This window comes from Saccopteryx bilineata, chromosome 3 (assembly GCF_036850765.1).
Source record: "Saccopteryx bilineata isolate mSacBil1 chromosome 3, mSacBil1_pri_phased_curated, whole genome shotgun sequence".
Lineage (NCBI taxonomy): Eukaryota > Metazoa > Chordata > Mammalia > Chiroptera > Emballonuridae > Saccopteryx > Saccopteryx bilineata.
The window spans coordinates 313333702-313361579 of record NC_089492.1 but is presented as its reverse complement, the minus strand read 5'-3'; the positions used below and the strand labels follow the sequence as shown (position 1 = coordinate 313361579).

Sequence of the window (27878 nt, the reverse complement as noted above, 5' to 3'; positions counted from 1 at the left end):
TATCCAATAAAGACCTAAATAACCATTTAATCTGTGCACACACATCCCCCATACACACACCTACAGACACACTTAATCATTACATACCACATATGCAGACCCTGACACTCCACCTCAGTGCACGTGTCTTTATTTCTGGATTATATAAAAGAATAAACTTAAAAACACCCCAAACCAAACACCATAAAGGCATCCCCAAAACAATGTGACCCCTCTTCCCACCCCGATAAATAGAGACTTCTGTCTGTCAGTCCACCCTCCCACCCCCATAACCCTCTTTGCTATAGACATACTCTGGGTATATATTACTCTACTCGACAATAGACATCTCCCGAAAATAGAATTCCAGCCCAGCCACTTGACTCTACCCTGGCCCCATGTCTGTGGGATCCCATCCCCCTACTTCAGACCACCCGCCACTGCAGTATGCTGGTATCTTTGCCCCCTGTGGTCAGGGCCATGCTGTCATCCCACAAGAAGGCCACATTTGTCACATGGCTGCTGTGTCCGCCGTATTTGTGGCCGAGGGCCTGTGATCAGAGAAAAAAGGAAGTGAAAGGTCAAAGGGAGCAATGCCACTCCATGTCTTCCCAAACTGACCCTCACCTCTTCTGCTTAATAAACCCCTCTTTAGGCCCTGGCCGGTTCGCTCAGTGGTAGAGCGTCGGCCTGGCGTGAAGAAGTCCCGGGTTCGATTCCCGGCCAGGGCACACAGGAGAAGTGCCCATCTGCTTCTCCACCCCTCCCCCTCTCCTTCCTCTCTGTCTCTCTCTTCCCCTTCTGCAGCCGAGGCTCCATTGGAGCAGAGATGGCCTGGGCGCTGGGGATGGCTCCTTGGCCTCTTCCCCAGGCGCTAGAGTGACTCTGGTTGTGACAGAGAGACGCCCCGGAGGGGCAGAGCATTGCCCCCTGGTGGGCAGAGAGTTGCTCCCTGGTGGGCGTGCCGGGTGGATCCCAGTTGGGCGCATGCGGGAGTCTGTCTGACTGTCTCTCCCCGTTCCCAGCTTCAGAAAAATACAAATAAAATAAAATAAAATAAAAAAATAAATAAAGCCCTCCTTTAAGAACCAGGGCAACCAATCTGATTTCTTCAACAAGCCATAGCATAAAAAAAAAAAAATGAGTGTGCTCATGGGGGAAGCTGTTGTAGATGACAAAATATGAGACATAAGCAAATGTAATGTCTGTACCTTGACTCAAACCAAGCGTAGAAGACCATTCTGGGGGACAATCAGGGAAATTTTAATACAGACTGGGTATTAGATCATATTAAAAAATGAATGTTAGTTTGCAGCATGAGCATGAATTGTAGATATGTAAGAGCTGTCTTTATTTTTGAGATATAAATGCTCATTTGGGGGGCTCAAAGGTCATATATGGATTTTTTAATATTTAATTTTTATTTTAAAAATATGGAACGCTTCACAAGTTTGTGTGTCATCTTTGCACAGGGGCCATGCTAATCTTCTCTGTATTGTTCCAATTTTAGTATACATGCTGCCGAAGCAAGCACTGTGGTTTGTTTATAAAGTACAGGGGGAAGAAGAACAGGAGAGAAAGAAGAAACAAGTATACCAAATCTGGTAATAGTTGTACATAGGTAATAGGTACAGGAGGGATCACTGTACTTTTATCTGCTTTTATGTACGCAAATCTCATAATAAAATGTTAAAATAAATTTCACCGCCGTTGGAACCAGATTAGTAAACTTAATGCCTAGTTTTAGGGTAGATATAGGTTATCTGCTGGCGGTTTGTGGATGAGTTACATATATTCTCAGTGTTTTTAGAAAGATAGTTCCTGTTTGACAGTGGTGGCGCAGTGGATAGATCACTGACCTGTGACCATCCTAGGTTCAAAACCCTGAGGCCGCCAGCTTGAACGTGGGATCATCAATATGATCCCATGGTCACTGGCTTGGCTTGAGCCCCTGGGTCAAGGTACATTTGAGAAGCAATTAAGGAACAACGAAAGCGACACAACTATGAGTTGATGCTTCTGGTCCCTCTCCCTTCCTGTCTTTCTTGCTAAAAAAAAAAAAAAAAAAAAAAAGCTGACATTTACAAATTGAGGGAATTCACATTAAAATTTTGATTTCTACCTGGCCCTGGCCTGTGGTGGTGCAGTGGATAAAGCATCCACCTGGAATGCTGAAATCACCATTTGAAACCCTGGGCCTGCGCCTAGTCAAGGCACATATGAGAAACAACTACTACAAGTTGAGGCTTCCCACTCCTCCACCACCTTCTTCTCTCTCTCTCTGTCCTCTCTCTAAAATTCAATAAAATCTTAAAAATATATATTTTTCCAGCTTCTATCAGAAACTTGCAAATCTGTCTGTATTGAAGCAGCTTCCTACTGGAAATGGGATATAATCGGGTATATGGGATATAATCGGGTTTCAGGAGCAGCTGTTCCCTAGCCTCTTCTCAGCCTCATTCAATTCTCACTGCCTGTCTGACACTTTGGCCTTGGAGTTTGTGTTCCTTATCCTAGAACTGCAGGAGAATCACAGATGCTGCAGATCCAAAAACCTTAGACCAGTAACTACTTGAAATTGTCACCCACTTAGGTCAGCTCAGTGAGGTCAGTGACCATCTGACTTAGTTACTGCTGTATCCTCTGTTCCCAGGCACATAGAGGTGGTCAGTAAATATTTGTTGAGTTAATAAGGATAAAAGAATCAGAGATTAAAAAAAAAAAAGGAATTGGAGATCTCAGAACTGCAGCTGCTCAGAGATTTAGCACTTCATCAACCTTCAGGTTAAGAAAGGCCCTTGGGATCAAGCCCACTACCTTGTCCAGATGGGGAAACTGAGAATCAGAGAGGGCTGGAGGACCAGGGCCACCTCAATCTTGCCCCTATTGCTGCTGGTTACCTCCACCCTGCCAGCCCCCAGAGGGACTCACTCGAGGCTGACAACAGGGGTAGCTAAAGAGGTGGACTTTGCCAAAATCATCAGCTGAAGCCAGCAACTTCCCATCATGGGAGCGTGCCACGGCGTTGATGTCAGTACCATCCGCTCCCTCAGACCAGATCCCTGTAGGCAAGATGGGGGGGGGGGTAAGATGTCAGCAGGAGTCAGAGACCCGCCCCCACAAATGGAACAGGCTCTGGCCCCAGCCTCCCTCTCACCCAGCCTATCTCTAGCCAGGGATGGCAGATAGAATGATCTTTTAAAAAGGTGTATCTGACCCTGTTCCCCCAGTGCTTAAAACCTTTCATGGCTCCCTGGTGGCCTCCAGAGAAGGCCCAGGCTTCTCGCCATGATCCCCCAAGCCCTGCCTGCCCTGGTACCCCACTGCTCCAGCCTCATCCTCACCAGTACTCCCCTGTAACTCTGCAATGATTAAGCCTTCTTATAGTTCTCCAGATGCCAAGCTCTGTGTCACCTCTGGGCTTCTGTATATGCTATCATTCCCTTTGCCTAGAGACCTTCACTGCCCTGGAATATGTCCAATCCTCTAGCATAGATGTCCCTTCCTTCACGAAGTCCTCCCTGGCTTTCTTGCAGGCTGAGGCCAGATGTCACCTCTGGGCTTCCTGTTACTGCCTGATCTACTTTGGGTTGTTCAGAGACAGGTCTGTCTCCCCCACTGGACTATAAGCACCATGATTCCAAGGCTGAGGCCGCTTGAGTCACCACTATGTCCCAGCACTGACCAGCGCAGGGTACAGAGGTGCTCAGGAAGTATGTGGTAACTACATTAATGCCTTAATAAAGGAGTGGCTGAGGCATGGGCAGTATAATTCTCTCTGGGTCAGGTGCCACCATCCATCTGGTCTCACTTCATTACAGGTCCAAGGGACTTCCACAGTCATTTCACCCTACCCTTTCCTGGTACTCAGATATTGCCCACAGGTGTAAAAGAGTGTTTCCCACCCTGGAGGTAACCAATAGAAAGAGACTGTGAATACCACCAGACAGGGATGTTTCTTGGAACTTCTGTGTTCAGTGAGATCTTCCCCATTCCAGAACTTACCAAACACTCCAAACCCCAGGACACAAGTAGCCGTGGCCCATTCCATATTCCTCACAGCATCTGCACTGGTGATCTGCTTACAGGTGGCCGGGTCCCCTGGGGCAGAATATGGGGGAGGAATTCAAAGCTGAAAGAACTACTGACATAAAGCATCCATTTCACAGACGATGACCATTGAGGTCCAAGACATGACGTGAGGGTCACAGGGCTTATTCCACCTCTTCAGACTGGCCAAGGGGGCTGGATTCTGGGTCCGGACACCCCAAGATCTGAGCAGGGGTATCTGCTTAGAAACCTATACCCCACCCAGTCAACCAGTAAGGGGAGGATTTGGTAAAAAGTAGGGTCTACCAGGAGACCATCAGAAGCCAAGAAAGCAACTAATCAGAACAGCCCCTAAATACTACAGTCAGAGGAGGGAGACTTGAAGAAGCCCATGCCTCCCCCACCTCCCAGAACTCGGAGAAGTCTATGTAAATCACAGAACATACATAAGGAGGCTGATGAAGAAATGCCTTTGCATCTCTAAGAACTCACAGTACAGAATCTCATAATCCCCGGAGTTGGTGACAAAGCAGCTGCTGTCCTGAGCCCAGTCCAGGTGGGTGATAAAACTAGAATGGCCCTGCGGGGAGGGGAGAGGTGGAGTTAGAGCCGGAGGGGGGCGGGGTTAGAACAGGAAAGATGGCTGGCAAAATTCTGAAGTGGAGAACACAAAGGGGCTAAGGAAGGGTACAAAGACCTTTGGATCGTGGGGGCGGGGCCAGACTACCATGGGCGGGGCCAGACAAAAAGGGCTTAAAACACAAGGGGAGTTTAGAACAAGTGGGCAAAACTAGACACAGAGGGACGGGCTTTGAATGCAAAGGGCTGCTGGGCCACACAGAGGGTGCTCAGAACGTGAGGGCGGGACTACAAGGGGCGGGCTTAGGATGCAGGGGGCAGGGCTACACAAACGGGCAGGATTAGGACACAGGATGGGGTAAGTATGTGGTCGGGGCTAAACTCCTTGAGGTGATCAGGGCAGAGTCAGTTAGTTGAATGTTGAAGATGTGCTCCGTTGAGGTAGAAAATTCGTTAATTCTGCACCCCCTAGACAGGGTGGCGGCACGGGCTGGGGCCACTGCCCACTCACCGAGCACTTGCCCAGACGGCTGACCTTGCGGCCGCCCTGGTCCACCGTGTACACGTACACCAAGTTGTCGTGGGAGCCCACGGCCAGGTACGCCCCGTCTGGGGGAGGGGGAGGGGGGCTATGAGGAGGCACCCAGGCTCCGCCCCCTCCTCTCAGAATCAGCCCCCGCTGTCCCAGACTCCCAAACTCCATCCCCACTATAGTCCTAGACCACAGCCAGGCCTGGCCACAGGCTCCACCCCTTCCCCCTGACAATTACTCAGCCTTGGTTCCCAGGCCTTGCCTCTCCAAGATCCTAGGCCCTACCCCTTACCTGGGGAGAAGCTGACCACTGAGATCTGCTCATTGCCATCTGTATGGATAGCCACCAGGTCATGGGTCTCCGTGTCCAGCAGCAGCCATCTTTAAGAAGAAGGCATGGGAGTGGAGGAAGAAGGGTGAGCTGATCTGGTAGGATGGGGGCAATCTGTGGGGCCTCAGGGAGGGGCCCCAGAAGAGATTTGGGAGAGGCAGAATGTTGGGAGATCAAGTCTTGGTAAACTGTTGGTACCTAATTAATGCTCTCTGTAGGCTCTGGGGTAGAAAGGAATGGGGATCAAGGGACAGTTTGGGAGAGGGGAGAGCAGAGAAGCCCTCCAAATGCCCAATTCAGCTTTACCTGCCGGTCACTGTGCCCACAGCCAGGACAGAACCACTGGGGTGGAAGCCAGCAGAGCGGGCAGGGTCCTGGCGGGGGGGAGAGAAGCAGGGCTCAGAGCTGGGGCCCCCATCCATCTGGCCGTTCCCTGCCCTAGAACAAACTCTCAGCCAGGCTCCCACCTCCTTCTGCTGCCCTTCAGGGACCCATTGCCTCGGACACTGTGCCACCGCCTGGTCAGGCTGTCTCTCTCTTGCTTAAAGAATAAAAAAAATCCCAAGTCCCATCCACAGTGTTGATTCAGAGGGTCTGGATTTAGGACCAGAAATCTGCAGTTTGTAATGAGCTCCCTCTAGTTATTCCTATTTGGGTTGTGTGTTGACCACGACTGGAGAAACTGGCTTAACACTTTATACACATCATCTTTTTAACTTCTCCCCCTCAGTCTCCCCTAAGTGTGACAAATCCCCACTCAGAAACAGGCTCATGCCTGACCTGTGGTGGCGCAGTGGGTAAAGCGTCGACCTGGAAATGCTGAGGTTGCCGGTTTGAAACCCTGGGCTTGCCTGGTCAAGGCACATATGGGAGTTGATGCTTCCAGCTCCTCCCCCCTTCTCTCTCTCTGTCTCTCCTCTCTCTCTGTCTCTCCCTCTCCTGTCTAAAAAAAAAAAATGAATAAATAAAAAAAATAAATAAATAGAAACAGGCTCAGAGAGGTAAAGTCACTCACCCGTCATTATAATGTAATTTATAATTATAGTTGATGCTGATTTAAATTTTTTTTTATTGACTTTAGAGAGAAGAGAGAGAGAGAGACACTGATTTAGGAGAAGGGAGAGAGCAAGAGACAGGAACATCGATCTCTTCCTATATGTGCCCCAACCCAGGATCGAACTGGCAACCTCTGTGCTTCAGGACAATGATCTAACCTATTGAGCTATCCTGCCAGGGCTCCTTTCCTTTTTTTTTTTTTAAATTGATTTAAAAAGAGAGAGCCTGACCAGGCGGTGGCACAGTGGACAGAGAGTCAGACTGGGATGTGGAGGACCCAGTTTTGAGACCCCGAGGTTCCCAGCTTGAGTGCAGGCTCATCCAGTTTGAGCAAGGCTCACCAGCTTGAGCCCAAGGTCACTGGCTCGAGCAAGGGGTCACTCAGTCTGCTGTAGCCCCATGGTCAAGGCACATATGAGAAATCAATCAATGAACAACTAAGGAGCCGCAATGAAGAATTGATGTTTCTCATCTCTCTCCTTTCCTGTCTGTCTGTCCCTATCTGTCCCTCTCTCTGACTCTGTCTCTGCCACAAAAAAAAAAAGAGAGAGAAACACAGATTTTGTTGTTCCACTTATTTATGCATTCATTGGTTGATTCTAGTATATGCCCCGACCAGAGATAGAACCCACAACCGTGGTGTATTGGGACCATGCGCTAACCAACTGAGCTACCCGACCAGGGCCACGATGGTCTTTTCTTGAACTCAGTGGTTCCTCACTCCCACCCTCCTGACTGGAGCAGCAGCTCCCCTGGTAGGTTGGTTCTGTGTTGTTCTGGGCATCCTTTCAGTTGAGGAACCTCTCCTCCAGCCCATCCAAGTGAGTTTTTAAGGGTTTGAGTTTGTAAGGAAGTATTAAGTCGCCTCTGCTTAAAACGATTGGACATGGTTTCCTTCTGATGCACGGAGTCCTGAATCACTGACACAAGTACTACTGTTAGAACGGTGTGTTGAGTCCCCTGTGCCCTTACCTCGATGATCCTGCTCCACAAGGGCTGGTGGGACTCCACGCTCCACAGATGTACCAGCTTATCCTGCCCACCTGTTACAAACTGTGCCCGGCTGGGATGTGTGGCCAGGCCCCACAGCTCTTCCACGTGGCCCTGACGGAAATGGAAAACAGCAGACTGAAGACCACATGCTGGCCCTTCCCCGCAGGCCTGGTACTAGAAATCTAGCCCAGCAACAAACCTGCTCACAGATGATCCAGGGAATACCCTTCCCCAGTGTGAAGGAGGCTTAGGTGGGACAGACCTCTGCCAGCAGGTGGCTTGAAGCAAATGCCACCCCCCCACTCTGCTTTCCAGTTTGCACAGTGGGAGACTCGCGAGCATGGCGGGCAGGAGCTTGACTTTGGGAGTGAGCCAGCACCCAGAAGGCTGTGGGACCCGTGCACTTGGCCTGGTGGGTCAGACTTCAGCTCTCTGCTATGGACTGTGGCAGTCACCGGGGTAAGGGACTTCTTGAGAGTCTCAGTTTTTATCTTCTGTAAAATGGGGCTAACCATAGCACTGGTGTGCTTCCTCAAATCACGGCTAGAAAGAGTACCAGGCTAGTATAAAGTGCTTACAAAGTAGAAGTGGCTAGTTTATTATTTATAGCATAAACTATTAATATATTATTAATTGATAAGTCATTAACACTGATAATATTACTATTATATAATAATTGGCATCAGTGTAATAGTAATGCTAATAATTAATCTTATTAATAATATAGTCAATCATATAAAATATTAGTAACATTATTAGAGGTCTCCAAGTTCTCTTCTGGGGACATCTAGAAAATCCTTCTAGCCCTTGTTTTGTTTTTTTTTTGTTTTTTTTTATTTTATTTATTAATTTTAGAGAGAGAAAAGGGGAAAGAGAAAGAGAGAGAGAGAGAGAGAGAGACAGAAACATTGATCTGTTCCTGTATGTGCCCTGACCGGGGACTGAACTTGCAGTCTCTAAGCTCTGGGACAAAGCTCTAACCAACCAAACTATCCATCCAGGGCTAGTGCTTGTTTTTCTTCATATCATTCCCATGGGAACTAGAGCCAGAGGAGGGATCTAAATGCAGCAGCATGGATTTCAGCTAGCTTGTCAGAGAGAAAAAATGCACAGAGGGGGTGAAGGAAGGGGGACCACTGAACAGGAAGCAAGTTTGGCTAAGCCTCTGAGCATTTACTCTGTGTCAACACTCTTCTATTAATAAATGCTGTGTGCGAACTGACTCACAAATCATCACAAAACCCAATGGGTCAGCTCTGTTATCTTCCTGTACATAGAGGCACAGAGGTTACTCGCTTTCCTCATATTACACAGCTAATGAGTGACAGAGCTGTGATTGGATCCCAGCCAGTCAAACTCCAGAACTTATATTCCTAACAACCACATTATACTACCTTACAGGTGGGGGCATTGTTAAGAGTGTGGGGGTAGGGTTTTGGCACACCAGGAGGGGATAGTGATTGTGTGAGCTGCAAGAAGAAAAACAGCAGACTCCAGAGGGCCCTCCCAGATCCTTGATCCTGGAGACCTGGGAGGTACGTGGCCCCAGGTATGTGCAGCATTGTGACAACCTGCCACAGCACTTAACAACAGAAAAGGACACCACCCTGGTTAGAGCTGGGGAAGCTCAGCTGGCGCAGGGTCCTGGGGACCCTCTGCTGTGCTAACAGTTCACCTGTGGGTTGCCGGATCATGGGAGTTCTGGGAGAGGTCCTAGGTCAGGGTGGGGTTATGGAGCAGGAGCAGATAAAGGGAAGGTAAGTGGTGTTTGCCAGGCCAGAGGAAAAGTAGGGAGCAGGGAGGTGAAGAAAAACAAGAAAGGGAAGAGAGGAGAGATGTGGGGCAGGGAGGCAGGCAGGTGCAGAAGAAAGAGTTTACCTGAACGAGCAGCGAGAAGCCCGTGTGGACAGAGCCCTGCAGGATGGAGTTGCGGGTGGTCCCCACATACAGTGTGTCTCCCCGGCCCTCTGCCACGGTGCGCACAGGACCAAAGTCCTCAGGAACCTGGGTAAGCAAAAGCAGAGAAGGCTGGCCCTGAGTGTAGGACACAAACTGGGGTGGGGATGGGAGTGACATGCTGGGGAGAGGAGGGTCTAGCATTAGGAGCCCTAGTGGGGCGAGGGAGGGTCTTGTCACCTTCATAGGAGTCCCCCCTCCTCACCTCCACCTCCTGAAGCTTGCTGTAGTCAGAACCCCAGAGGACTACCCGCCGATCGCGGCCACCTCCAGACACCAGCGTCCCGTCCCGCAGGGCGCATAGCCCAAACACACCACCATCGTGGGCACCCAGCACCACCTGTGTGATGCGGTTTCCACCTTTGGGATGGCCAGAGGCAGGGATCAGTACAGGGAAAGCTTCCCTGAAAGCACCTCAAGCTCTCAATTCTACATCTAGCCATTTACCCACCTTTCCTTCTATCTACTCTCCACCCACCCACTCACCTGTTCAAATACCCTGTCATCCATCCATTACACCATCTAAACTAACATCCTCCCCTCTACCAATCCACCCTTTGATCTATCCACCCACTCACCAATCTACCGGTCTGTCTATCCATTTATCCACGCCTCAGCTACTTACCTACCCACCCATCTATCCATTCATCTAGCCATCCACCCTTCCTTCCTTCCTGCCACTCATCTATCCATCCATCAATCCACCTCTCATCCATTCATTCACCCTCTGCTTCATCCAAGTACCCATTCACCAATCAATTTATCCTTCTAGCCAAACATCCACCCATTTCCATCTATCCACTCACCCATCTCTCCACTCATCTGTCAGTCTAACCATCCATTTATTCATTAACTGATTCAATCAACAATTACTTAACATTTACTCTGGGCCCAGCCACTGGTTAAAACAATCAACTCGGGGGGGTAAAGTGGCTCTCTTTTCCTCCCTGGCTGCTTGAAGATCGGCAGCCGTCATGAATGACACAGTAACTATCCAGACCAGGAAGTTTATGACCAACAGACTACTTCAGCGGAAACAAATGGTCATTGGTGTCCTTCACCCTGGGAAGGCAACAGTACCCAAGACAGAAATCCGGGAAAAACTAGCCAAAATGTATAAGACCACACAAGATGTCATCTTTGTGTTTGGCTTCAGAACCCATTTTGGTGGTGGCAAGACAACTGGTTTTGGCATGATTTATGATTCCTTGGACTATGCAAAGAAAAATGAACCCAAACATAAACTTGCAAGAGTAGGTATCTTCATTTTGTTCAACAGCTGCTGAAGACGTTTGTCAATAGCGTGTGTTTTGGGTACAGTGGAATAAGCCAGAGCAAGCAGTCTGGGCAGGGACAACATTCAGACTTAAAGAACTCTTAAGGGAGAGTGTGGGGGTTCAGAGGTGGGGTCTGCAGCATTTGAGTTGGGTCTAGATCAGCAGGTAAAATAGTATTCCCGGAGGTAGGAACTAGAAGTGGTGAATTTGGGGAGGAAGGTTGGCACCAAATAAATTGAAGTCCTTATCATCAAAAAACAAACCACCAATCAACTCATACAATCATTCATTCATTCATTCATTCATAATTAATCTACTTCCTAGAACAATTCATTCTTTATAATACATTAACCCACTGGCTGAGATAATCATTCACTCATTCACTCATTGCTTTATTGACCTACTACCTGGGAAAAGATCTATTCATTCATTAACACAGTCATCCGCTAGGGGGGGACAACCGTTTATTTATTTAGTTATTTTTAGTGAGAGAGAGAGAGACAGACAGACAGATAGGAAGGGATGAGATGAGAAGCATCAACTCGTAGTTGCAGCACTTTGGTTATTCACTGACTGCTTTCTCTCTTGTACATGCCTTGACTGAAGGGCTCCAGGTAAATCTGTGACCCCTTGCTCAAGTCAGTGACCTTTGGGCTCAAGTCAGTGACCATGGGATCATGTCTATGATCCCACACTCAAGTTGGCAACCCAGCACTAAAGCTGGTGAGCCCGTGCTCAAGCCAGTGATCTCAGGGCTTCAAACCTGGGACCTCAGCATCCCAAGTTGATGCTTTATCCTCTGCGCCACCACCTGGTCAGGCCATTGTTTTCGTTTTCGTTTTCTATTCAACTAATCCACTATTAAGGAAGACAGCACATTCATTTACTCAATTCTTCCATTCATTTACTCATTCTTTCATTCATTGACTAGAACAACCCCTTCATTTCCTCATTCCCTTATTCATTCATTCATTGCTCTGGAACAAACCACCTCTCCATCTATCCACCCACCAACCACAACTGGGTTAACCCATTCATTTATAGTTCAAATCTGATCCATAGCGTGGTATTTGCAGAGGACAAGGGTGGGAAATAAGTACACATTTCAAGGAGGTGGGATATTGGAGCCAAGCCTTGAAGGGGGTACTGGAATTGAGTAAGTAAGGATTTAGCCTGTTTTATCATACATTTAACACAAGCAGAGTCAGAGGACGGGAGACACAGCCAAAGGGGGTTAGGGAGGATGTTAGGGAACAAACAGGTGGTGTGATACTGACCTTTGCCCCAAACATAGAGGTTCCCCCCAGAGTCCCCGGTGACCACATCACCACCCTCCAAAAAGGTCACACATAGCACGTACTTCGGTTTCTCGTGTTTCTAAGGTGAGGGAGAAGAGGAAGGTGTCAGAAGGTAGCTGAAGCTGGGTGGCCAGAGCTCACCCATTATCCAGGAATATGGTCCAGGGGATCCCTCCATGCTTTTGGTTGCGGCCCTGTATGAAGTATCCCGATATCCAACCCACCTCCATGGAGTGCTCACTTCACCGAGTTTCTGACCAGTGTCTCTTTCCCATCCTGAACCCACTTCCTGCCTACTCTCTCTCTACTCCCTGATTTCTGTTCCTCTGTCCTCAGTTTCCCCTCTCCTCTTCTCTTTGGATTCCCCTCTCTCTGCCCCTGACCCTCACTTCTCTTCTCTCCCCCCTCCCCATCTCTGTCTCTAGGTCCCTCTCCCAGCCCCACCCCACCCTTTTCTCAGTATCTGTTTCATCTCTACCTGTGCCATGGTGTTCTCAAGGCCTCTCCTTTTGGGTTGAAGCCCCAAATTCCACCAGCAGGGGAGCCCCATCAGAAGTGCCCCTGGCCTGACCAGGCGGTGGCGCAGTGGATAGAGTGTCAGACTGGGATGCAGAAGACCCAGGTTCGAGACCCCGAGCTCACCAGCTTGAGCTCATCTGGTTTGAGCAAAAAGCCCACCAGCGCGAACCCAAGGTCACTGGCTCCAGCAAGGGGTTACTCGGTCTGCTGAAGGCCCGCGTTCAAGGCACATATGAGAAAGCCATCAATGAACAACTAAGGTGTTGCAACGTGCAATGTAAAACTAATGATTGATGCTTCTCATCTCTCTCCATTCCTGTCTGTCTGTCCCTGTCTATCCCTCTCTCTGACTCACTCTCTGTCTCTGTAAAAAATAAAATAAAATAAATAGAGCATGTGTTGCTGTATGCAAAGTCACGTGTCTCTCAAGAACCCTAGCAGGTGAATATTCTTAAAAAAAAAAAAAAAGGAAGTGCCCCTGGATCTTCTCTCCTGGGCCCTCTGCTTCCCATCCAATTCCTCTATCTTGGTGCACATTTCTCTGCCAGTTGGCCTCTAACCTCTCTGTGTTTATCTATAATACAGACAACCACAGCACCCTTTTACTATCTGCTAGGAGCCGCTAAACTGTTCATCTCACTGATTCCTTACAACTCAGAGTTCGGGATCATCCTCATGGTACAGATAAGGAAATTGAGGCCCTGGAAGGCACCATCTCAGCATCTGCATTATCTGCAGTCTCTGGAACCCTCTGGAATACCCCACTGTCTCCCTGGTGTCCTTGCCTGCCCCTCTCAGGCCCAGCCCGTCCTACCATCCCTGGCACTTACCTCAAAGAGTCCCTGCCGCTTGCTCAGGCTGCCCCCCTCCAGGCTCCAGAAGTGGATGTGCGACTTCCCGCAGGTGATGAGCATGGCGGGGTCTGTGGGGTGGAAGGTGGCCACCAGCACAGCCTCGTTGGAGCACTGTGGGGAACAGGGAGATCTGAGTGAGGTCCTCAAAGCCACCAGGGCCACCACACCCACCCCATGTAGGACTGCTCCCATGTGGGTTGTGCAGTGCACACCCAACTTTTCTGTATCTTTCCAACCCAGGCAAACTAAGGTATAGGAGGCAGGCCCAACCAGCAAAGTGTGATTCCCGCCTTCAGTAACATAACAGCAAGACACTATGACTGTGCTGTGCTTTACAATTAACCCCAAAGCACCCTATGAGGTAAGGCTCGTTAGTGCCCCCCTATTACAGATAAAGAACTAAAGCTCAAAGAGGTGAAATCACTTACCCACAAAGCCACAAGGCCACAAAGCCAGGTAAACACGATGTTCAGAATCCACTCACATAGGTCTGAACCCAGAGCCCAGGCTCTCAACCTTTCGTCCTCCCCCAAACCGTGGGCCCTAATCCAGAACCCACATCTCTCATCCCCACCCCAGAAACAGTGTATGACCTTGGGCAAGGATTTGTCCCCTCTACCATGCCTCAGCTTCCTTATCGGTAAAAGTCTACTGCCCAGGGATGTAAGTCAAAGTCCGTCTTGAACATTACAGGACTATAGAGTCACCAGCTACCTCATACCAACACCTCTGTTGGGCCTGGTACACCACCCCGTATCCCAACATCAAAGCCAAGTCTCTACAAGGAAGATGCTACCATTATCTCCATTTTACAGATGAGACAACTGAGGCTCAGAGGGCAAGCCCAAAGTCACACAGCCAGCAAATGGCAAAGCCAGAACTTAAACAAGAGTCTGATACCAGACTCCTAACCACTGAGATCCAGCCAGTCCCGCAGGGGCATCCTAAGAAGGGATAAGAATAGCCATCCTACCTTGCTATCCACCACCTTGGTCTCCTTGGCCCAGTCCCACACGGAGAGCATGTGATCGTTGGATTCATCCACCACACAGAGCAGGTTGCCCCCATTCTAGGAGAGAGAGGCACGGAGAGTCGGCATCCACCCCCGCCAAATGCCCAAATACTGGGTCGTTTGACATTCAGGCTCGTTTTCAGATTTTTAAGGGCTGTGGCCCATGTCATGTGAAGCACATTTAAAAATTTTATAATTTTCTTTTTGAATGGCTTGTTCTTAAGGAGTCCATCTAATTTACCCTCAGCTACAGATTCTCTGTAGTCACGATGCAGTCAGGAATTCTTACTGAGACTATCTAGTCTCCATTTTCCTTTTTTGTACGTATATAAAATTAATCAAGTTGGTAAAAGGTTTTTTTCATACCTTTAGTTAAAGAGCGGTTAATTTTTATTTGGCAGGGTTCCCCCCCAAACACACACACTTTTGCAACAAAATAGCTTTCTCCTCCCAAAGCTCACAGTGTCTCTTTAGAACTCAGAAAACTTGTGATGCTCTAACTCAAGGTTTCTTAAACTATTTGTGCGAGGACTGGATTTTTTGTTTTTTTTAATTCATTTGAGAGGAAGTTGGGGGACGAGAGAGAGGAAGAGAGAGAAAGAATGATTTGCTGTTCCACTTATTCATGCATTCATTGGTTGTTCTTGTATGTGCCCTAACCGGGGATTGAGCCTGCAACCTCAGCATATCAGAACAATGCTCTGACTCCCTTAGCTACCAGCAAAAACCTGGTTATTTTTTTTCTCTCTTTTTTAAACAAATGTTTTTATTTATTCATTTTAGAGAGGAGAAAGAGAGAGAGAGAGAAGGGGGGAGGGGCAGGAAGCATCAACTCCCATATGTGCCTTGACCAGGCAAACCCAGGGTTTCGAACCACAGACCTCAGTGTTCCAGGTTGATGCTTTATCCACCACACCGCCACAGGTCAGGCTGTTTTTTTTTTTGTTTGTTTGGTTTTTTTTGTTTTTTTTTTTCATTTTTCTGAAGCTGGAAACAGGGAGAGACAGTCAGACAGACTCCCGCATGCGCCCGACCGGGATCCACCCGGCACGCCCACCATGGGGCGACGCTCTGCCCACCAGGGGGCGATGCTCTGCCCCTCCGGGGTGTCGCCATGTTGGCGACCAGAGCCACTCTAGCGCCTGAGGCAGAGGCCACAGAGCCATCCCCAGCGCCCGGGCCATCTTTGCTCCAATGGAGCCTTGGCTGCGGGAGGGGAAGAGAGAGACAGAGAGGAAAGCGCGGCGGAGGGGTGGAGAAGCAAATGGGCGCTTCTCCTGTGTGCCCTGGCCGGGAATCGAACCCGGGTCCTCCGCACGCTAGGCCGACGCTCTACCGCTGAGCCAACCGGCCAGGGCCAGGCTGTTGTTTTATTTCTCAATCCACTGCAGACAACACTTTGGCAAAATAATGATAAAAATGTAATATATGGCCTAACCCGTGGTGGCACAGTGGATAGAGCATCAGCCTGGGATGCTGAGTGCCCAGGTTCAAAGCCCCCAGTTTGAGTGTGGGCTCAACCAGCTTGAGTGCAGGGTCATTAGCTTGGTTGGAGCCCCTCAGTCAAGGCACATATGAGAAGCAATCAATGAACTAAAGTGATGCAACTATGAGGTGATGCTTCTCATCTCTCTCCCTTCCTATCTGTCTGTCTGTCTCTCTCTGGAAAAAAAAAAAGGAATGAAAGGTGTTGTGAAAAATAATGCAACAGCATTAAATAATCTACAGGGGTCACTGAGGAGTTTGTCTGAAGCAGTCAGGACCTACGGGTCCCCCTTATGAGGGCTAAAAGAACACGCCTGTGAAGTCAGAGACTGGCACTCAGCCTGGAGGGCCTGAATTCTGCCAGGGGCATGGCCCACGCCTGAGACATCACAGCAAAGTCATGGCATCCATCCCAAGTGCTAGGTGGGAAGGTGTTACACTGGTTCCTGATTCTGGAGGTGAGGGTCAGTGTAGGACTCACCGATTTGGAAAAGCCCACACAGCACACAGCTCTGTCAAACACCCCCAGGCCCAGCACATGTAAGGTGGAGAGGGAAACTGAGTCCCAGATGCGCACGTGGGGTGGCAGTGGCTGCAGGAAAGAAAGAGGCCTGTTACCTGGGGGCCTGGCTGCCTGTGCCCCTCCAAGACCCCAGCACTCTCCTGGTCCTGCCCTCTTCACTGTTACCTTCCCTTCCTTAGTGGTGCCCGCCACTTGCCCAGTAGCAATGGTGACCATATCAGGGTGAACAGCCAGGCTAGAGAGAGAGGACAGATAAGACAGGGCTCAGTGGGAGCGAGGGGACCCAGGACCCCTCCCATAGCATGCCACAGTCATGATGCCCAGTTATTCATTCCACAAGTTGGTTGACTGGGTTAGTCACTAAATATTTATTTTGTCTTTCAGTAGCAATAAAAGGGGTGCCCTCTGGGTACCCTAGCTCAGAAGCAAGACTTAGACCTGGGCTCTCTAATTCAAGTGCCCACAGGGCTCAGGCCTGTACCACAAATGGCCAGGAAGCACCTATTTAAAGAGGCCGCCACCAAATGGGTCTAACATATTGTGGGACTGCCTGGGGTGCCAGCTAGAAGTTTTTAAAAGTGAAAAATCCAGGCATTTGAGTAAATTGACCAACATTTGAAATATAATCAATTTACTTTTTTTTTCCCTTCTGAATTCAGCCTGCAGGCCAGCTAAGACCGGCCCCTAGTTCTGTCCTGAGCAGGCTCTCTCCAGGTCGCCTCCCAGGCCTCACCATTTGATGTCATCATTATGTCCCAGGTAGTGTCGCTGCCTCTGTTCCTCCACGCTGTACAGTACGGCCACAGAGGCCACGAAGTACACAATCTCCCCTGTGGGCAGCAGGTAAAGGTTGGCGCGGCAGTCTCGGCCACGGTAGCCATAGCTGGAGATGCCCGGTGGCTGGTTAAGGAGCCTGTTTGGCATTGCACGAACTCAACAAGGTAGGCGGAACTAGGTTTTCTTGCTTCCAAGCCTACCCTAGTGGGGGCTTGAATGATGGCTCGCCCTCAAAATTATGTCCAAGATATAAACCCTCCCCCGCCAACCTGTGAATATGGCCTTACTTGGAAAAGGAGTCTTTGTAGATGTAATTGAGGATTTTTACTTTTATTTTATTTTTTTGAGAGAGAGGCAGGGAGACAGGAACATCGAGCTGTTCCTCTATGTGTCCAGACTGGGAACCAAACCAGCAACCTCTGTGCTTCTGGATGATGCTCCAACCAACTGTGCAGCCAAATAGCCAGGGCTTAATTATTTATTTATTTAGTTAGTTTTTTAGAGAGAGACAGAGAGAAGAGAGTGAGAGGGGAAGCACTGATTTGTTGTTCCATTCAGTTGAGCGTTCATTGGTTGTTTCCCATTTGTGCCCTGACCAGTGATCACACCCATAACCTGGTCATTTCGTTGTTTGGGGACAACGCTCTAATCGGCTGAGCTAACCAGCCAGGGCCAATTGAGGATCTTAAGAAGAGATTAGCTGGGTTATCTGGGTGAGCCCAAATCCAATGACAAGCATCCTCATAGCACACAAAGAGAAGACACAGACCCAGGGGTAGAAAAGACCAGGTAAAGATAGAGATTGGAGGCCCTGGCCGGTTGGCTCAGTGGTAGAGCATCGGCCTGGCGTGCAGGAGTCCCAGGTTCGATTCCTGGCCAGGACACACAGGAGAAGCGCTCATCTGCTTCTCCACCCCTCGCCCTCTCCTTCCTCTCTGTCTCTCTCTTCCCCTCCCGCAGCCAAGGCTCCATTGGAGCAAAGTTGGCCCGGGCGCTGAGGATGGCTCCATGGCCTCTGCCTCAGGCACTAGAATGACTCTGGTTGCAACAGAGCAATGCCCCAGATGGGCAGAGCATCGCCCCCTGGTGGGCGTGCCGGGTGGATCCCGGTTGAGCGCATGCGGGAGTCTATCTGACTGCCTCCCCATTTCCAACTTCAGAAAAATACAAAAAAATAAAGAAAGAAAGAAAAAAAGAAAGATAGAGATTGGAGTGGTGCAGCCTCAAGCCAAAGAACTCTTGGGGTTGGTTGTCAAACAGCCACCAGAAGCTAGGAGACAGACAAGGAGCAAATTCTCCCCAGAACCTCAGGAGTGTGTGGCCCTGCTGACACCTTGATTTGGGGCTTCTGGATATCAGGATTCCGAGACATTTTTGTTGTTTTAAGCCACCCAATGTGTGGTCATTTATTACAACAGCCACAGGAAACTAATACAACCTCCAGCCTGCCCCTCTTCCTGGGAGGGAGGCTGTTAAACCCATTACCAGTAAGTCAGTTTACATCCCTCCTCATCTCAGAACCTCCCACGGGTCCTATCTCACTCAGAGTCAAAGTCCAAGTCCTTAAGAAAGCCCAGACACACATCCTGGTTGATCTGGGCCATGACTCCTCATCCCCCTCATACCTACTCAGCTCCAGTCACAGGAGTCTCCTCCCTGTTCTCACCTCAGGGGCTTTGCACTGGCTGTTCGCATCTCCCCATGACTCCCTTACTTCCTTCAGTTCTCTGCTCAACTGTCAGCGCCCTGGAGAGACCCTCCCGCACGTGCTGTATGAAACTGAAAGCTCAGGCCCCTTACTGCCGCCACCCCCCCCCCCTGCATATTTCTGCACTGCACTCATCACATCCCACATGCTGTCTGTTTAATTTATCTGTCTCAACTAGAGTCTGCTCCAAGAGGGCAGGGATGTTTGTCCATTTTGCTCACTGCTGTATTCCCCACGCCCAGATCAGGGCCCAGTACACAGCTGACATATAGGTTAATAATAAAAATAAATAATACAATAAGTTAATAAATAACAGTACAAGAACAGACTGTTTCACATACTTATAAGTGTAAACCTACTTTTGCCCACTCCTGTACGAAGTCAGTATCTGCTGAAGGAAGGACTGACTCTCCTGTGTTCAGAACTTTCTATGGTTCCCATCTCCTAGGAGAAAGCCCCAGATCCCCGCACTGGCCTGGTGGGCCCTCCCTGGCTCTAGCAGGGTTCCTGCCTTCCCTTGCTCTGTTTTTGGAGTTCCTAAAAATGGCACGATCATTACACCACCCCAGGCCTTGGCATTAACTTTCCCTTTGCCTAGTGCCTTCTACCCGCCACCTTCCTCAGCTGTTGCCTCCTCAGTGACATCCCTCAGGTTTATTTCCTCCACTGGACCTATCCCACTTAGTAATCAACTGGTTTATTTAACTGTCCCTACTCCCCAATGAGACTGACTTCCACGGGAACTCAGGGCTGTTTTATGTTCACTTCTGAAACTCCTCTTTGGAGAAGCCTTCCCTGACCCCCACATTGGGGCAGCTGCCCTCCCTCTGCTCCCCATCCAGCCTTGCCCACTCTGAGTAGTCACTGTCAAAAAGTCTGTCCTCACACTGGACTGTGAACCCAGAAGGGCAGGTAGACCCTGTCACAGTGACTACTGGGTCCCCAGCCTTTGGCCCCTGAAAATGTTCAGAAAGCTTTGAATGAATGGAAACATGCGTATCCCAACCCTACAACTGCCCCACCCTGCAGTCATTTCTGAGATGGGAAATGAGATCCACACTGATTTTTGCTGGCTCAGCTGCCTCTGATCTGATGCTATCAAGCCCATCTGGCACAACAGCTAGGTATTTCTTGATTCCTGTGTATATTTCTGGCTGCCTCAAAGACACTCTGGGATCCAACATCCCTGCCTCCTCCAGGGCAGAAACCAAGGCCAAGACAAGACAGGAACTGCTCCCCAAGGATGCTGACTGCAGGCCCCAGTGAGTTTAGAAAAAGCTTGGGGTCCAGAGTCAAAGTTCTGGACACAAATCTGCTCTGACTCCCTAGGACAGGGCTCAGTCCCCTCTCTTGGCCTCAATTTCCTCACCTAGGAATGGCAGGGGGTGTAATATACTGCCCATGAAAATTAGGGGATATTTTATCGCTTCATATTCATTTTGAAGTATCCCCTAATTTTTGTGAGCAGTATAATTCCCAACCTGCCGGCCTCAGAGAGCTCTTGGAGGCCACTGGTTATAGAAATACATCCCAATTCTACAAAAGAAAAGGATCATATTATTCAACTTCTTTATACAGCAAAGAATTTAGCATGTAAGTACTCAATAACAATTAGTTGTTATTTTACCAATCTCTGTTTATGGGGCATATATATATTATGAGCTCAGCACCACTACAGACTGTTTCACAGGCCAATGGTTCTGAGATCATGAAATCCATTTTTCAGAGGAGGCAACTGAGGTACAGAGAAGCAAGGTGACTTGTCCACATAGCCAGCCACAGGGTAGGCTGGGGCTTCAACCCATTTCTGCCAGACTCTAAAGACAGGGTTCTTAACCGTTACCAACTTCTGTTTCTCAAATACACCAAACTAAATCTGGCCACAGAGCCTTGTATTTGCTGAGGCCTGTTTGGAGCATTCTAGTTCTTCCTATGCTGGCTCCTAATTGTTCAATTCACAGCCCAAATGCCCTTTCCTCAGAAAAACCCAGTATTCCCCTCACATGAGCTTAGCTTATTATATTCCCAGCATTTATTACTAACTGAAATTATCTTATTTATTTAACCACTGGTTTCTCTGTTATCATCTGTGTCCATACCAGCTTTAAAAGGTGAGCTCCATGAACCAGCTTGCAAATAGAAGAGAATCTGACATATGGAAGGCACCCAGCAAACGTTTGTTCCTTTAATGAATCATAAAAGGTCCTCTCAGTTATCCTGCCTTTCTCTGCTCCAGGGTCATCTTGATCCCTCAAGCCACAGAGGCCTGGGAGGGAGGTGTCCCCATCATCGTACAAAGACACTTGTATATGCTCAAGTCCCACACTAAAAGGACTTTTGTCCCCTCCTGCCTGGAGGATGTGAGATGGGGGCGGGGAGGTAGGGATTAAAGCAAAAGGATACACCCAGTCCAACTTGAGTCTGCAGGAAGGCAGCTCTGAGCGTGTGTCCAGGCTGTACGTGGGCGCCAGCTCATCCGGGATCAGCATAAGCACAGGACGGCCCCTCAGGAACATTTTCACGGAGCCCTCCTCTACCAGGACAGTCCCAGAGGTCAGGCACTGACAGCAGTCTCCCATCCCGATTTCCTCTCCCCTTCAGGTTTTACGTTTTTTTTAAAAAAAATTACATGGGGAAACTGAGGCCAGAGAGGTAAAAGCCTAACAGTCAGGTCCCTGACCTCCAGCTCTTGGACTCTCACCCCAGCAAGCCCCTCCCCCTCCCCCTCCCCCCACTTACCCATGCTGAAGATAACTTCTTTAGTTTTGCTGTCAGGACAGAACAAAAAAGAAAAAAAGCACTCTAATTAGCAGGCAGGTCAGAAAAGGGGAGACAACACTCTTCCACCCACCGCTCCCCGGAGGTCTCTGATGAGTAATGGGGTCCGCGTAAGGAGCGGAGCGCTGCCTCTCTGCAGGCCGTGTGCTTTGCTCGGTTGATCTTGCAGAGCCTAAGACACAGGCCCAGAGAGGCAGTGATCGCCAAAGATCACACAGCACGAAGTAGCAGGGACGCGATCCTGGAAGAGGGATGTCACCAGGAACTCCTCCCTCCTAAATAGCACAAGTCTCCCAGCGCTCCCACCCCCACTCCCACAGAGCCCCAAACTTCAAGCAGCAAGGAAAGCAGTGAAAGTTTATGGGAAGGGGTGTGTCTCCATGTTTCCTCCGCCGGCAAAAAGGAGTGATGCTCGCGGGCCTGGAATTCTAGCGAGTGGGGAGACTCGGAATGCAGGCCCCGGGAGAGCGGAAAGGAGGGGTCTGTAAGGGTCTCACCCAACTCCAAAGCTACTCATGGCGGCGGCTGGCTGGCGGAGCTTCGGGACCGGGGGTGGAGCCGGGACCGGCCCCGCCGCTTCCGGCCCTGGGAGGCGCCCACGCCGCCGCACCCTGCCCCGCCCTCTGCGACTGACCCCGAGAACCCGCGGGTCACACCCAGTTTCAGGTCCCGGGCTGTGGGGTCCTGACACAAGGCTCTTTTGGGGGTTGGGTAAGAATGTTGTTTGAGAACACGGACTCGGGGACGTTCAAACCCCAGCTCTGTCACTTCCTAGCAGTGAGGACAAGTTGTCCAACCTCTGCCTCAGTTTCCTTGTTAGTAAAATATGGGTAATAAGAGTACCTATATTCCCGGGGTGGTTGCGAGGATTAATTTAGTTAATTCATATAAAGTGCCTGGAATAGTGCCTGTACAGGGCTATGTACATGTTTGCTATTATTTGTAATGTGTGGGATTGAAATGTATGGATTTTAACCCTGGTCCTGCCTTACTCGGGCTCTCAGGCCCTCACCACGCCCCCTGCATCATGACCCCGCCCACCGAAGCAGTGTGGTCCCGCCTCCGGATGTTGGTCACGCCCATATTCCTATCATACCCACCTTACCGATCTTGCCCTAGAGTTGACTGTCTTTTGATCATTGACCCCTCCCTTGAGGCCTCCTCCCCTTATCGTCCCTCCAAGCATCCTGATTGCAACCACGTTCACGTAATCCAGTCCCTGAATTGAGTCCCTCCAAGCTTCCAGGTTGGCTCCGCCTCTTGATATTTGACCACGCCCACCTACGACCACACTGACATTGGCCCAGACCGAGGCTTCGCTCCACCTGGCTTCTAATGTCTGACATTCCTCAACCTGGTCGCATCCCTGGTGACCCCCGCCTCACGTTCTGATTTATCCCAGGCTATCATTCTGTCCACTCCCTCAAATTCCAATCACGCCCCTCCCTCTGAATCCCCCATTCTCTAAAGAAATTCCCCTGAGACTTACGGCCTTGGTCCCACCCCTAAGCAATGGGAACTCTACTTTACATAAATTAGCTTTGCCCATAAGCCTGGCTTGTCATTGACCTCTACTCTGGCTCACCCAGGAGACCCTGATATCCATGCCTCCTATGTTCTAATTCAGCCCTGTTAAGGTTTTGACCACACCCCTCAATGTTGGCTCCGCCTTTCCAGGCCTTCCACTGCAACCATACTACCGTATTTCCCCATGTATAAGACGCACCCTTTTTTCGAAAAATTTGGGGTTTAAAAACAGGGTGCGTCTTATACAGTGGTTGTCAAGTCATTTAAGAAGTGTGGCATTTCAAATGCCATAGATGGAACTGAGGACGAGGCAATATATGAAAACTGATTCCTCATCAGACACAGATGAGGACAAGCTAATGGATGGGAGTCTTGAAAGTGATGAGGAGTTGTATGAATTTTATGATGAATAAAACTTGAGTTCAAGGCCCTGGCCTGGAGCGTTGGCCTGGCATGCAGGAGTCCTGGGTTCGATTCCAGGCCAGGGCACACAGGAGAAGCGCCCATCTGCTTCTCCACCCCTCCCCCTCTCCTTCCTCTCTGTCTCTCTCTTCCCCTCCCGCAGCCAGGGCTCCATTGGAGCAAAGTTGGCCCAGGAGCTGAGGATGGCTCTGTGGCCTCTGCCTGAGGCGCTAGAATGGCTCTGGTTGCAACAGAGCGATGCCCCAGATGGGCAGAGCATCGCCCCCTGGTGGGTGTGCCGGGTGGATCCCGGTCGGGCGCATGCGGGAGTCTGTCTGACTGCCTCCCCGTTTCCAACTACAGAAAAATACTAAATAAATAAATAAATAAAAACAAATTTCGGGCCCCAAAATTAAGGTGCGTCTTATACATGGGGAAATGCGTTATTTAAAGATTAGTTCCCTCAAAGCTTCCGGCACTGTCCCCGTAATTCTGAACTAGAAGACTTCACTCTAGGTTACCATCTCGTGACCTGAAGCATCACCCTAAATTCCCCATCCTTTTCGATGCCTATCTGAGGTCCTGGCCCCACAGTCTGACACATGGCCCCGCCTCCGATACTTACCCTTCCTTTTTGGCGCTACAATTGCTGCTAGAGGATGTGGTGCGGCTGCGGGGGTCCTCGCGACGTACCGAGGCGAGGCGCTCTGGTGACAAGTAGCGGCGGACACTGCGAAAAGGAGCACAGAGTTAGGGGAGGAGTCTGCGAAGCCCCAGGCGAATGAGGAAGGCGGGAGAATCTCCCGGCACCTTTCATTGCTGGAGTTCCGGCACAGGAGTCCATCCCTCTCCAAACTGTTTCCCACAAGGTTTTGGAGGAGGATGGCGATCCCAGTTTCCGAGCATTACCTGCGCGCAGAGGTCGCCTCCTTCTTGGGGGAAGATGGGGATGTGGCATAGCCGCCCACACGCCGCGGAGGTCCTGAGCCATTGAGGGGCGTCCGGGTGGGAAGGCCTTTCAAGAGCTGACACACTACAGAGATGAAGTTAAAGGACAGAAGCAGGTGAGTGTGGAGTCCGAGCCCCAGCCCTCCCTATCTCACCCCTCCAATCTAGCAAAGATACCCGAAGCTGTGGTGCCTAAGCGCGGAGGCGCCCGGCCCTTAGGGGTACCCCGCGCGCGCAGCGCAGCGCCCTGCTCCTCGCATGCCCGTAGACGACGCAACGCGTCAGCCAGCGCCGCCTTTAGGACAGCCAGCTCGTCTTCCTGCAGCTGCAGCCTCTGCTCCAGCGCCGACACGCGGTCGTCCACCTCCATGCCGCTCGTGCCTGACAAATTGTCATCTGGAAGGCAAGAGAGTGTTGGCTGTGGGAGCCACCCAAGAACTCCAACGCCTGAGGTGTTCCACCAGCCTTCCCGGGTCTAAGCGGGGAGCCAGCCACGCCCCTTCCTCTCCCACAACCTGGGGCTGGGACACTTGAAGATGGACCGAGAAGAGGGCTCCGAGGAGGAAGGAAATCCCCACAGCTCTCACCCCTTGCTCCCACAGTCTTCTCTGCTCAGCGCCCTGGAGGTGTGACCTGAGGGAAGTCCCTTCCTCTCTTACCTCCTAAGAGTCTATGAAACATAGCCTCTCGACTCTGGTTTTAAGGTTCTAGGACCTTAAGATGCTAAATATTTATGAGTGATACCAACATTTTAAGGATGACATCAACTTATTCCTAGTGACACCAATGTTCTAGAATTAATTTCTGATGATTATCAGTATTTTATCGCGGGTACTAACGTTCCCTCTCTGTTTCTAAGACTTTCCAAGACAAAAAGTCGTGCCTGGTACCTCCTCTTCCCATGCTCTCCCCACGTCGGGGTTCGACCGTAGAGCAGGCTGCAAAAACAGAGTTCCTGCGGCCCCTGGCGGCCGACTTGAGGGTTGCAGGTAGCGCATAGACCCAGGAGATTCAGGGAGGGGAGATGCCGGCAGGGATCAGACACACAAACTCTTCTTCAATCGGATCTTCTCTTTTCTGTTCCCCTTTTTTATATCGCTTCTGTACCCCACGCCCCAGATTCGTCTCTTCCTCTCTTTCCAGTCTTTGAGTGCTGCCAAATAACTCCTCCATCCCACCCCACCCTCCCATTTTCCCGAAATGGGAGGGACGGAGGACAGAGGTAGTCACCCTTCCCCCTTTCTCCCAGATCGCTCATACCCAGACTCATCGCTGGCAACAACCGAGGTAGCCTTGGCTCCCAGCCCAGTAGATTTAAAGGTGGTAGCATTAACAGGGACAGGGCACGGAGGTCGCACCTGACATCCCGCAGCGGTAGGCTGCCCCGCCCGTCCACTGGGCTCCGCAGTGCAGCCTTCGATCCCTCCCCTCCATCCCCCCACAGTCCAATCGCCTGGCGGGACTCGCCCGCCCTGCCCCCCACCCAGCGCCTCTCTGGTCGGGTGCCAAGACCTGCAAAGGAAGGTGGGGACCTCCCAAGGTCGGAGGGAGATAGCTGTGAGGGCTTGGAACTCAAGACGAGGAAATCTTGGGGTCCCGTTGGCATCACATATGCAAAGGAGCAAAACTAAGGACAGAATGGAGAAGTATGCAGAAACTCTCCAAAGGTCACAGTCAATACGTGAGGGGTAGGAGGGCCCAATCACTTCGTTGTGCCAAGCCCCTTCTAACCTACCATTAATAATGCTAATCCAATAAAAAATGAGATCTGCTATATCAGGCTTACATGAGACAGGCACTGTTCATGCAAAATGCTTAGCACATTTCATTTTGGTGGTACTTAATGCTCCCTGCAACTCTAGCAGTTGTGCTATCATACATTTTAGGAAGAGGGAAGGAGGAAGGGGACTGAGGCCCAGAGAGGTGAAATTACTTTTACATGGACACACAGCCTTTCAGCAGCAGAAAAGGTACTGGACCTAGGTTTAAGCACCCTGTCATTCTGCTTAGAGGGGCAGAGGAGGACAAAATAAGCAAGCAAGGTGGTCCTCTGTCAACTCCAATGGTCCCTGGCACTGGGGTGTGCACCCAGGAGAGTAAGCCTCTAAACTGGAAGAAGTCCCTTCTTAGGGACCTGAGTGAAATAGAGGAGCTTTCTCTTTGGTCCTTCAGCCCCCCACCTCAAAGAGGGCAGCTGCATTTTGAAGGCTTAGCCTACCCCCTCTCCCATGACTCAAGTCCTCTGATCCCTCCAAGACCATTCCCCTCACCCTCAGCTTTTTTGCCCAGAAACCAGTCCCTACTTCCTATTTCTTCTCCCATCTCCCCTCTTCACTGCCTCTAGTTGCCCTCATTTAGGCCTGACACCCACAATGGCCCTTCTGGTGTCCTACTCATTTGTTTAGGGAGGAGTGAGTCCTAATGGATGGGAGGGTGGGGCTTAAGGATTTGGGAGGTGTAGTGGAAGCAAAGTCCGCTGGTGGTCCTTCCAGGTCCCACACCCAGTCCACAAGCCAACACCAAATCCCACCCTCCCCTTGATTTTTCTGTCCCTCTGTCAGGGAGAAAGGGGAGGGTCCCAGAGGATTGAGAGGGGATAAGGAGGACCAAACTGCAGACCTCCAGGCCTTCTCCCCTTTAACCTTCCCTGGAGAGAAGAGGAGGGTGGAAGCAAGTGGGGGACTGGGATCAGGAGCTTTGGGGATCAGGGACCTTGCTCTGGGGTCATGATCCTTCTGGGAGAGAAATGGAGATCTTCAGCAAGGGACTAGAATGGGGACTTGGAAGCAGAAGGTTGGGGCAGGAGGAGATGGGTCCAGGGTCTGAAGTGTGGAAGGCTCTTACCGTTGCAGTATTGAAGCAGTGAGGACGTGTCGTAGAGGCCGCAGAAGGCCGGGCCTCGCTCTGCCATCGCCCCGACACAGCCACCGCCAGCACCCCCAGCCCGGGCCCGGTCCCCCCCCCAGGCTCTGCCTCCCGTTGCCATAGCAACACCTTTCGTTCCAGCATCCCCCGGCTGGACCCGCCCGGCATCAGGTGGCCGGCGCCGAGCCTGGCACCGGGGTCATCCCTCAGGATGCCCAGAAAGGGTGGTTGGGACACCCTCTGTCCTACCCCCCCAACACAATCCTCAAGCAGGGATTGGCTGCGCTGAGATGCTCCTCGGTACCGTCTGGTCCCGCCCACAACAGGCGCGTATTCTCTCTCTCTGTCTCTCTGTCTCTCTCTCTCTCTCGACCCCCACCTTTCCTGTTCAGAACCAATGAGAGCCTGTCGCGCAGGCCCCTCCACCAA

The 27878-nt window shown here is 50.5% G+C and overlaps 1 protein-coding gene, 1 long non-coding RNA gene and 1 other non-coding gene across 3 annotated transcripts; 1 reads left to right on the top strand and 2 right to left on the bottom strand.

Moving 5' to 3' along the window:
- Nucleotides 1-119: 119 nt before the first annotated feature.
- On the bottom strand, nt 120-27665 carry EML2 (EMAP like 2). Its single transcript, XM_066271779.1, is given in 23 exon segments — nt 120-530; nt 2911-3041; nt 3985-4080; nt 4522-4609; nt 5120-5217; nt 5433-5521; nt 5778-5845; nt 7500-7631; nt 9399-9524; nt 9682-9836; nt 12031-12130; nt 13401-13535; nt 14398-14493; nt 16403-16513; nt 16610-16679; nt 17178-17327; nt 21333-21462; nt 21669-21697; nt 24262-24366; nt 24546-24669; nt 24762-24980; nt 27429-27545; nt 27548-27665. Coding segments are annotated over 23 exon segments (2565 nt in total). The 5' UTR covers nt 27618-27665; the 3' UTR covers nt 120-404.
- On the bottom strand, nt 1407-1513 carry LOC136332657 (U6 spliceosomal RNA). Its single transcript, XR_010730823.1, has one exon. It is a non-coding gene; the product is annotated as a U6 spliceosomal RNA (small nuclear RNA).
- Nucleotides 24569-25418, top strand: LOC136332272 (uncharacterized). The gene is made up of 2 exons (XR_010730611.1): nt 24569-24700; nt 24910-25418. It is a non-coding gene; the product is annotated as an uncharacterized lncRNA (long non-coding RNA).
- Nucleotides 27666-27878: the final 213 nt, after the last annotated feature.